At 35.5% G+C, this 11,761-nt stretch overlaps 1 protein-coding gene across 3 annotated transcripts in view; it reads left to right on the forward strand.

Moving 5' to 3' along the window:
- LOC104896318 (uncharacterized) overlaps positions 1–11,761 on the forward strand; it is a 31,174-nt gene that overhangs the window by 3,417 nt on the left and 15,996 nt on the right. The window contains exons 3-10 of one of the 3 annotated variants that reach the window (XM_048647513.2): positions 3,150–3,211; positions 3,823–3,915; positions 4,898–5,069; positions 5,776–5,891; positions 8,308–8,394; positions 8,496–8,612; positions 8,813–8,876; positions 8,980–9,122. In XM_048647513.2, coding sequence (XP_048503470.1) covers positions 3,150–3,211; positions 3,823–3,915; positions 4,898–5,069; positions 5,776–5,891; positions 8,308–8,394; positions 8,496–8,612; positions 8,813–8,876; positions 8,980–9,122 — 854 coding nt within the window. Of the gene's footprint in view, positions 1–3,149; positions 3,916–4,897; positions 5,070–5,775; positions 5,892–8,307; positions 8,395–8,495; positions 8,613–8,812; positions 8,877–8,979; positions 9,123–11,761 lie in introns of all 3 variants that reach the window. The other 2 variants (XR_008969940.1, XM_057395973.1) reach the window with 2 other exon arrangements.

Genomic DNA, 11,761 nt, shown 5'->3' on the forward strand with positions numbered 1-11,761 from the left:
TGACATCCTTTTTAGCTTATAAGTAGGGGGAAAAACTCTATATAATATCATAACATCACCTTTTGAAAGTGACTAAGTTGCATTGGCTATTGATCTCTTAATCCAATTAATAGAACATATCCATAATTTTCCCCTCTTATTACTGTCGTATTATTATTCTGATTTCCAGCATATTTTTCCCCTTTTCTTTTTCATAATAGTGGTTAGTTTAAGATGGGTTCATTCTCAATAAACTTGAAGACTCTATAATAGACAGATTTATAACTTTGGATTACAATGGACTAATTGAAATGACTCACTAAATTGCATTGGCTGAATGGCTTCCTCTTCCTCCTTACTGCACCTTGGTTGGGAGCCTCTTAAGAATTATCCACGTGATTAAATATAGCAGTGTGCCATGGAGGAGGTTTTGCTTGAAGTTGCTTTATGGCATGATATAAGAAGCGCTGTTATAACCAACCTTGGATTCATATGAGTTTGTTATGAGAGGTTTATTTGCCGATTACCATGAACATTGTACAATATGTGTGTCACAAGGGACCATTCTTTTTGGGGGTAATGCTATGGTCGGAGAGGATGATAAAATCTTTGAAGATGAAGGTTCTCTTTCAAATATTTGTAGGAACATGTACTTGTCATATGCTAAAAGTTCATGCCACTTGGTCATATTTGAGAAGCCTTTTTCTTATAATTTGTTGCTTTTTGGGTGCGATTTATGCTCTTTTGTGGATAGGTTATGAGAGACCCCTAGTATCAAGGAAAAAATCGCAAAATGTGGTCGCCATTGGAAAACGTCTACATTGTCGCGGAAACGACTTGTAACGGCAGATCGCGGCCAATGCAGCGTGAAATTTTACAAAAAAAATTACATTAATATGTTCTAAGCTTATTCTTATTATTTAAGTTTATGAAGCATTATTAGAACATAATATAATCAAATTTATCAGAATATTATATTTCATTAGCTATATATTTGATTCATAAACATTTTGGCCAATGTTTGAAAAGAAAGACGTAACGGGGATATACTGAACACATAATACGGCGAAAAGTATGTGATTTCTTATTTGTCGTTCCATAACATGATTTTGTGGAACTACATATCCAAAATTCGTTGCAGAAGAACCGAGATTTAATTTCATGCCTAGTTTGACAAGTCGAGAAATGTTTTGACAAGTAGATTGCATATGCAATTGCTTGCGCCCGAAACTCCTTAAACATCTTCGTATTTTTCAACATGGATCTAGCCATATTAAGAATAGTTATGTTTTTCCTTTCAGCTACGCCATTTTGTTGTGGTGTTCTAAGAACTGTGAATGGTCGACATATGTCATAATTTTTTTTACAATATTTCTTGAATTATTTGATGTGAATTTACCACCTCTATCTATTCTCAAAGCTTTGATTTTATAACCACTATCTTACTCTACCAATACTTTTAAGACTTTTTAGAAGTATGACAAGCTTCTAATTTATTTTTCAAGAAATATACCCATGTCTTCCTCCTATAACCATCAATGAAAATAACAAAGTAAGAACTTTTAGAAAGTGACGCGAGTTTGATAGGTTCACATTTGTATCATAGCTCTAAGTTTTTTTATGACAATGCTTGTTTCTGAAAAAGTTGATTAGGTAGATCAATCCGGGGTAACCCTTTTACGATTTGCTTGTGTCCAAGCTCTTTAAGTCCTTGAAAATTAAGGTGTAAACCTCATATGGCACCTCCAAGAAGGATCTTCAACCCATGTCTTAGAAACACATTGGTCAAACTGTTTGCAAATTCTAAGATTAGAGTTTTCGTCACGAAGCCATAACTTTTGTCCCTCCATTAAAATCTTGCAATTATTAACCTCTTGGAGTTGTTCCACACTCAAAATGTTACTTGTTAAGTTAGGAATATAATAAACATCTAGAGGTAACTTGTGACTAGTATTTTCTTAATAAAATCATAATTGTATCTTTCCCTTCGATCGCTACCTTTGAGCAATCGCCAAAAGTTATATTGTCGGTCACACTAGTATCAAGATCAACAAATTTGCTTTTGTCTCGTGTAATATGGTTGCACCATTATCAAGATATCATGTACAACTGTCATCTTTTTTGTCTTCCACTTTGAGAGCTAATAACATGATTTCTTCTTCTATATATTACTGTTCTTCGATCAAGTTTGTTTTTCCTCCACCTTTTTGGAGTTACATTCCCACGAAAATGACCATAATTTCCACAATTAAAGCTTTCAATGTTAGCCTTATATTATATCTTTGGAGCTGATTCATTCCTTTACCTCGTCCATGAGCTCTAGTAGAATATTCACCATTTCACCTTTATAAACTTCTTGTATATATGTGAATTTGTGTATTAAAAAATGAATTACGAAACAATATATTTATATGATGTTGTAAACTAATTACTTATTGCTTATCCTAGTTTTTTTTTCCTCTTATTCCTAAAAGTGATAGCATTTCTTATTATCATTTCCATTTGTTATTATTAAACTCTTTCATCAAGTTTGCTACTTTTAAAATTTTTGAATTAAGATGAAGAGAAGATAGCTTAAATTAGGGATACTTCTTCCGTTCTTTTTCAATTGCAACAAGCCAACAATTGCCATTTTAGGTAGTTTCACCATCTATTGCAACAATTCCACTTTAAATAAAAAAGCAACTTTAGTTGACAATATTGCCCTTACTTTATCTTACTAAAATCATTATTGTTACTCAATTTGTGTCATAAAATTGCATTGACATTATTACGGATTTATTTCTTTCTCCTACTCCAGTTAATTTAAGGGTACCTTTATGCTAAACTACCCACCTTTTTCACTTCCTTAAAAACCATGCCCAAACCCATTGTTGCAGTAGAAAAAGAACGGATGAACTATTAGCTTTGCTAGGTTACACTGCCTATTCAGTGTGAGCATTATCTGAAGGGGAGCTAACTTACTCCAGTCATCTTGAAATTTTGCTTTACTGGCAGATTTTTGTTATATCTCTAGTAATCAGTTGCCTTTGTTCCTGTAGCATACAGTTGAGTGGCTTGCACATGAGATCATTTTGCTCTCTTTCCTGCCCCCTTCCTTGTAATGCAATACTAAGAAACTAACTGATGCAAGCTTACCTATTACTGATTGACCCCTCCTAAATTTGCAGGTTTTGGAAGTGCTTTAGCCAAAGTTGCTGCAAACAGGGAATTGTCAATGGGATTGCGCCAAATATCCTTTCTTTACTGCTGATCTCCCTCCTCCATGCTCATTTTCCCCCTATTACAGTGTTGTTAAGCTGTAATTTGTTACCTGTTATTGCCAATCTTAGGATTTGTTTGGTTGGCAACTAAATCATGGGAATTTCTATTTCCTAGGAAGTGTAAGATGGGCTTGTTGTTTGGTTGTCAAAAAGTTTACGAAACGAGGGAAGTAGTACTTCCCATGAACTTCTAGTTCCTACAGAATAGGGGAAGTAGCTACATGCTCCCCCCTAGGTAAGTAAAAATTCATGCTACTTCCTTTATGAATAACCAAACAACATTTTTCAATTTCCATGAATTTAATGAAGGAACTCAATTCACGTGTATTCAAAATTCATGGAATTTTTTACTTCCTATGGTGAACCAAACTAGTCCTTAGTTCATTCTTTGATTTGATGGGGAATTCTTAATTTCTTTTTCTTAATGGTTTTCTTCATTTGTTTATTTGTTCCATTAGGAACTCATGTTAAACAAACAATTAGCTGCTCTCTTCTTTCGTTTAGCTGTAGTCATTTTTATTTCTAGCCTTGTAAACTTGCTCCCCGCACTGATTGTCTTGGAGGCTTTGACTTATTCTACCTAGCTGCGGTTCTGTTAAAGCAGTTCATCAAAAAACATTGGCATGAGGATGAGGATAATTTTGAGCACCCTATTGTTGCCAGTGATGAGAAGGTTTTTCTCTCTTGACTCATTATATTTTCAAAAATCATTAGCATTCAGTTTTGTTGGAGAAGTTCTTCATTCCTGACTTGTTATAAGCAGTTTCAGGAAAACCCTCATCACCTTGAATTCTTTTCACAGATAATACATGAAAATCAAAGGCTCGAGAAAGGATGAATCTTTTGCTTAACTTTTTGTCTAGAAACTTGAAATACATAATATTGCAGGTTCAGAAACAAAAGAGAGTGTTTTGCATTATGAATGGGTTTCGCTTAAATATGGAAAGTGGAAGAATGAGAAGGCGATAATCACAATACTCATTCATTTTCAGATTAACTATTTTGGTTTGATATAATATTGGGGTGGAAAGTCAAAAATATTGTAATAATGTGATTCTTTGGCCATTTAGCAGTGTGAAGGACGAACTCATGACGTAATTATCTGGTAGAGGTTACTTATTGAGATTTTCTGTGAGATTCATTTGTTTTTTTAGCCTCACTGAGATCACTTTTATGGTTCAAGAATCAAGATCCATATTACCTGATGCATACTGTACAGTGTTAAATTGTGAATGACACTTTGTTCATTAGCATGCTGTTGCAAGACTTTGGATTCTCAGCTAAGCAAATTTTAGAATATCCATTTAGAACAAGGCAACTGGTATGTTTGATTAGGCTATAAATATACCCTCCAATGGCTCTTTTATTTGGAGAAATTTCGAATGAAATAGATATAGAATTTGCTAGTTCACTAAGTTGTGTAGCTGAACCTTCTTTTATGGAATGCATCAGCATTTGCAATGGCTTTGAGTGTCAGGCCTGAGTGGTTTGAGCTGCTTGATAAATATCTATCTCGATCATGGAAGGGTCATGAGCAGCCTTGTTTCACTTTGTTTTACCCCCTCTCTCAATTTTATGTATCTTGGCATGCAATCTCAGTTAGACAATTTCCTCATGCCTTTTGGTGTTCTCACTGGGATTTCATGTCTCTCCAGGAAGTCATACGTAGACTTCTCCTGCTGTGCCTGGATGATTCACATAGGAAAATCTGCACAGCAGTAAGCATGGCTGTTGCTTCCATTGCACATTATGAATGGCCAGAAGAGTGGCCTGAATTATTGCCTTTCCTGATGAAGTTGATTAATGATCAAACTAATATGAACGGGGGTATGTATCTGGACCTTGATTTTTTATTGGACTTCACATTCATAAAAGTTACCTTCTTTCTTTTGACAGATGTCTTTATGTTTGATATGTCTCACTGCATCTTATTGGAGCCTACCTTGTTTGCACTTTGTGCGTTATTGGGCTCAATGTGATATCCAAAGCCACTTTGACATTAACGCTTTTTGTCTCCTCAGGGTTTGAATGTGCAATATGGTTCTTATCTGAAAAAACTCCAATTATTAATTTTGAACTTTTCAAGAAGTACTCCCTCTGTTCTTATCTAATACTTACACTTTGATGTTCACGCTTGCCGATGTAAAATTTTGAGCATAAATATCTCAACTTGTGTATTAGTAAAAGTTATAAATTTGATATTCCCGGAATACATATTGAGACGAATCAAACAAGATCTCATATGAATATATATATTTTCTTACGTATAATCCACAGATTATGGTCAAAGTGGTGAATGTGGATAGTGCCAGAATACCAAGTGTAGCTATTATAAAAGGATGGAAGGAATATTAAACAGTACTATTGACTGGGCTAATAATAAGTTTAATATTAATTGCATTGCCTTTGCAAAGCCTATAGACACTGCTCTGAACTCATATTGAAATCTCGTGCTATGTTGACTTTTTCTTCTATGTATGACATTGTTTCACAAAGAATGAGACGAGCTTAACTTTTGGTTAATTTTCTGCAGTGCTTGGTGCATTAAGATGCTTGGCCCTTATAGCTGCGGACATAGATGATAAAGCTGTGCCATCTTTGGTGCCTATCTTGTTCCCTTGCTTGCTTTCAATTGTTTCATCTCCTCAGGTTTGTAATGCATTGGAATTAAATCAGATTTTGGTGTTGAGTTTTTGATGAATGAAATGAAAAACTGTTGTGTTCAAAGCTTAAAAACCGAGTGTTTTTACTCTATCTTTGCACGAATCTCTTGGGGGTAACACTACAAAAATTCACCCCAATTATCAGAATTGGAGAGTGATTCTCTTATTTTGTTAATTTAAACAACTTTTTCTTTGTTGCGTTCTAAATTTATTTGTTTATGTTAGAGTTTATGCTTTAAATTTATTTACCTCGCGCCTGAAGTGAATTGTATCCTAAAATAGGCCAATGCAGATACTGCTGCATCTGAAATTCAGCTGTATGTGCTTACTTTTTGCCTTTGAAACACACAGAATTTACTGTTAGAGAAACACCGTTGTTAAATGAGCTTACATTATGGTTAGCCTAGCATTTGCCCAAATGCTCAAAATGCTGTGTTTCTGAAATGAGGGATTCTTGAGATCGGGGAAAGGCGCATTAAGTTGGGACATCAGTTGAATTCTTCCCTTCCCGATTTTTTTTCGGTGTGCTGTTTCCATTTAGTGACCTACCTAATATAATTGCATGTATCATGATTTTTACAGTTCTTATAATACCTTTACAATATACTTCTTCCGTTTCACAATAAGTGAAACACTTCCCTTATTTGGAATAGTCACAAAACTCACAATAAGTGAAACCAAGCTCTAAAGTCTAAATGGTAAAAAAAAGTTCACTCTTATTACAAATGTGCCACCAAAAAGCAAGAGGGACCACAACTCTTTTTTCCATCACTCTACTTAATTGTGGTCCCAACTTTCTCTCTCTAGATTCCTTGGTAACTCCCCACTTTCTCTATGTTTCAATTATTGTGAAATAGAGAAAGTATCTATTTTCAGAATAATCTTTGTGATTAATGGTTACAATCAAGTGGGTTAGTATTGACTACTTCCTTACCACAGCCTTTCACAGTTTACTAACATGTCCGTCCATCCAGTCTTCAGGTCTCCGAATTCACCTTAAGGAGTTGATTTGGTGAAACTTAAAATTTTTGATGTCTGCTAAGGAGGGTAATATTTCATGCCTTATTGCCTTCATATTATCAATTATCACCCTCCTCACAATCAATAGAAGGCAAGTCCGTTCTTCAATTTTAACACTCCACATCAAGTTTCAAAATATTCTTAAACAGAAGAACTGAAACCCTCTATGTCTGGAAGCTTGCTTACCTTAGGTTAAATCTAGGGTTTACATGGAAGGAGATCACCTTGGGGATGTTTTTACTATCACTCTTAGGGCTCTAATGCTTGATTAGTCTATTTCGGCTAGTATCCCTTAATGCGAACTTACCTTGGTTGTCGCTAAATTCGGAGGCATGATGCAGGGATTTCCTCTTTCCTGAAGACCCCCCTGCCCTCCCTCCGATGCACAAACTTGGCGAAAGTAACTTGGTATTTGAGAATTGTGATGTAGCCTTATGCTTTGAAGCAATGTTAGAAGAGTGTGTTGATTCCACTTGTTAAAGTTCCAAACTTGAAAGCTTTAGTTGATTTTTGTTGTTTTTGAATAGTTCTTCCTTTTTTCATGTTTGGCTCTCCTGTTTCGCATTTCCTCTTTTGAACCTTTTATTGTGAGGTTACAACAACGTATTGTAATTAGGAAATTAATGCTTTTTTGAAGAGGGGGATCAACATTAGTTTGCCAATTTACTTCATATTCATGTTCACTACCCCTAGAATTTGAATGGGACTTTCTACGGGCTAACAATGGTTCCTCTAAGGTTTGCCACCTGAAGCTTGTTGTAGGCCTTGTGCTAGAATCTGCCCATCTTTCCAGTTATCATCTATATATTATAAGCTTTACATGCCATCAAGGCAAGCTTGTAGGTGCTTCCTAATTATTGACCCTTGAGCATGACCCGGTGCCATTGTGATGTTTCTATTGGTTCAATAAACATTCGGAACAACAACTCTCTTGTAATTAAGTCCCTTTGTGGGATATTATTTAATGATTTAATCAAAGTTCTAAATCAATTATCCCTTTTCCGTTGGCACTCAGTTGTTGTTTCGACCACTGTTTCGCCTTTTATGCTACGTGAACACAAACCTTTTAAACTTTTTTCGATGTAAAGTCCTGCTAGTAATCTTTTCACTTCTGTACTTGTTTCTCAACTAAGATATTGCTTATGAGGGTGGTTCTGTTGATGATATTTTTGAACTTCCCTGTGCTTCTGCCTGGTTTTATTTGTAATTTGCAGTTACGTTAGGTAGACAGATGGGATGAGTAGTGTGAACAATTTCCTGAGCTGCTTTTGTGTGTGGAATGAAAACAATATGATATCTAGCATTTGTTTCAGAATTTTATTCGTCTGACTTTTTGATGCTCTATATAAATGGTGTTGTACTTATGTATTTACCTTGTTTAGATATATGATAAATCTATGCGTACAAAAGCTCTGTCAATAGTCTACGGCTGTACATCTATGCTGGGGACTATCAGTGGTACCTACAAGGTATTAATTATTTATGTTTATGAGTAATATGAGATTAGATTTAGATTAATTGATACTTGCTGTCGTACATGGAATGACATACTTAATGACTGTCTTTTCAGGCAGAAACTAGTTATATGATGTCATCGATGCTTCACTCATGGATGCAGCAGCTTGCAGCTGTCTTGAGTCATCCAGTACAATCCGAAGATCCTGATGACTGGAGCATAAGAATGGAGGTTTCTTTTGACCCGTGATAATATTTTTTTTTTCTTAACTGTGCTGTATGTGTATGTGTTCAGTTGCATGTGCAGCGGTAAGGGAGGGGTGGGGTGAGGGGAAGGTCATATCCAAGGAAACAGCCAGCCAATCCGAGTTCCTGATTTTTTCAGTGTAGTTCTAATTATCTGATCTACTTTTGTTCTTTATTATTTCGTAGGCTTTGAAGTGCTTGAATCAATTTGTGCAAAATTTCCCTAGTGCTACTGAAGAAGGTTTCATGAGTGAGTTTTTAGATGATTCTTGTCAACAGGCAACAGCATAACATTTTGTGAAGCACTTTCTGTCCTCACATTCTTGATGTTTCTCTGCATATCTGTTTTGTAGCTATTGTAGGACCTCTTTGGCAGACATTTGTGACAACTTTACAAGTATACGAACAGTCATCAATTGAAGGTACTCAAGACTCCTTTGAAGGACGATATGACTCTGATGGAGCTGAGAGAAGTCTAGAATCCTTTGTTGTACAGGTACTTTTTATGTACCTGTTTTTCCCATTTTGTTTAAAATGCTGCTTTGTTCCTAATACAACTAAGACTAGGTTAGAGGATTCTGGAGAGAGAAAAAGAGAAGAATGTGAAGGAGTTTTTTTTTTTAATTAATTATGTTTTTATATAGGGTTTTTTGTCCCAAACTACCTTTAACTTTCAAGTTTTTGCGAGAAACTACCTTATAAAAAAATTGTTGTCCTAAACTACCTTACTTTACAATTTTGTTGTTGACAGCTACCTTATGCTGGTTTCCGACATTGACTTTTGTTTTTTTCAGTTCAAAATTGTGGGAAAAACAAAATTACCCTTGTGGGAATTGAGGAGGGTGATTGTTTCAATTTTAGTTTAAGTAGAAGAGGAATTTAATGGTGGATTGGTGGTACAAAGTGTCACATAGATATGAGGAGAGAGAGCGCGCGCACACCGGAAAATGAGGAAATTAGGGTGGGAAAATTAAAAAAAGGGTTTGAAGAGGTCAAGTATATAATGTGACAATAAAAAGCGGAAAAAACAAAAGTCAACGTCGGAAATCGGCCTAAGGTAGTTGTCAACAACAAAATGGTAAAAGTAAGGTAGTTTGGGACAACAATTTTTTTATAAGGTAGTTTCTCGCAAAAACATAAAAGTTAAAGGTAGTTTGGGACAAAAAACCCTTTTATATATAACAAAATTGTATTCATCTGAAACTTATAAGAGATTACTTTCCGAAGTCCCAGAATCTTGCTAAAAGCTTGATTGAAATAGTTCCAGAAAGGGGTGTAGTGCCATCTGCAATGAAAAGGTGGACTAACTTACAAGGGCCCATAGTACATGTGGGCTGTAGCCTTAAAGCTACTTTGACTTTGATTGGAAGGGTATTATACTTTAACAAGATCAATCGAGCTTATTCTGTTCGACTTATTAGATCCTATGATTGAAAGGTAGAAGTGCTACTTAGTAATTATTAGTGTTTCTGTACTTGTTGCTGGTAGACTGGTAGTATCAATTACCATTATAACTTCACGTGATCTTGTTAATAATGAAATAATCAGTAAATTTTTGTTCCAAAAATTAAACAAATTTTGTTAATTAAGATGTATTAAAAAAAATGGTTTGGATCAATTAAAAATCAGTATTTCTTGAATAGCTGACATGTTGTAATACTACAACTAAGGCAAATCCGCAAAGGTCCACGAAGAGATGATTAGATAGCAGAGGAAGTTTACCGAAGGTAGAAAGTAGGCGAGCATATCAAAGCTAGTTGGCTGAGGGAAATTGGACACAAACAACAGAGAAGGATTCAACATTTTTCATCAGTAAGTAAACACAGAGCAAGAAAGAGGTGGATTAGATGCCTAGGCTAGTAACTGGAAAAAGGCCTCCTGTTTGAGTCAGCTTTATTAGCGCTGGGCTTTCTGCAAAGGAAGAGGATCATATCTGTCAGCACCCTCTGTGGCTCGGTTCAGCTCGAGAATCATTAGGCATTTCTTTTGTTGGCCTTCTCTTGTACTGATTGATACTTTCTCGGCCTTCAATTCCATTTTTTAAATGTGGATGGGTTTTCTTACCTGTCATTACCAATGCATCTAGAAGTGAAGAGTGGAAGAGGTTGTTGTTTATAGGAGTCTGTACCATTGAAAGAGCCCTGTTCTGTGATACATCAGGATCTCTTTATGTTCATAGTTTTATGCATTTGATAACTTTAGATCTGTAAGAAAGGTATCCTCTCTCAAAGTAGATATCTTAACTATCTATAGACTTAATTCATCCTAGGAACTTCATCAACAGTCCCTTTTTTGTTTTCTGTCAAAGGAAAGTAGGAAGCATAAATGAGGTTATGAATATCCAGCCTCATTGATCCTTGAGTTGGCGTTATCTGTTAATATGCTTGTCTGTTGTCGCTTCCTTGTTGGTAGAGATTACATTGAACTGTATATCCTCATCCTCAGTTCCATTTATTGTATGAAAGAAAAACCATAACAGGGAAGAATATTTAACTGATCGTTATCAATGTGTTCCGTTGATCCCTGAAGAATGGAGCCTACTTTCATAACATCTGGATAGCTATTAGTTGAGCTCCATTTTTTGGTCATGGTCTCTAAGGAGATTGACAATTTGATCAAGCTTCTTCAATGAGGCCACTGTCACATGTCAAGGGGCTCACATCTCCTTCGGTTGTCACCCTTTGTTGCCAATGTGTAGACTGAGTGACTGACTACCCAGTCTTGAAATCGAAATCCTTGAATGGGTTTTACGTATAAGTGCCCTTTGAAAGTCTCTTCTACAATATCAATATAAGGAGGTTTATTTGCACAATGCTACAACCTTCTCAGATACTTTTCTTCTCCCGTCCATGACCGAGGAAGTGGTTTTGTACCTTTTTTTTCTGGTGCTTTTATTGTGCTTTTCATCTGTTGTAAATGGCTTAAACCCTTACATTGAACTCTTGAAGATAAAGGCTTTGTATCCCGCAATGCTAGGACATACTACAAGAACTTAAATAAAAGTAATTAATAAAGGTATCCTAAAATAATTTTGGAAAGCATTTAATGCTGTTTGAAGGTGCTAGTTCTAATGTGATCTTCCAATTCAAGCCAAGCCAAAAAAATTTGTTTTCAGCAATGCTAAGACAAACAGGC

This window comes from Beta vulgaris, chromosome 6, assembly GCF_026745355.1.
Source record: "Beta vulgaris subsp. vulgaris cultivar EL10 chromosome 6, EL10.2, whole genome shotgun sequence".
NCBI lineage: Eukaryota > Viridiplantae > Streptophyta > Magnoliopsida > Caryophyllales > Amaranthaceae > Beta > Beta vulgaris.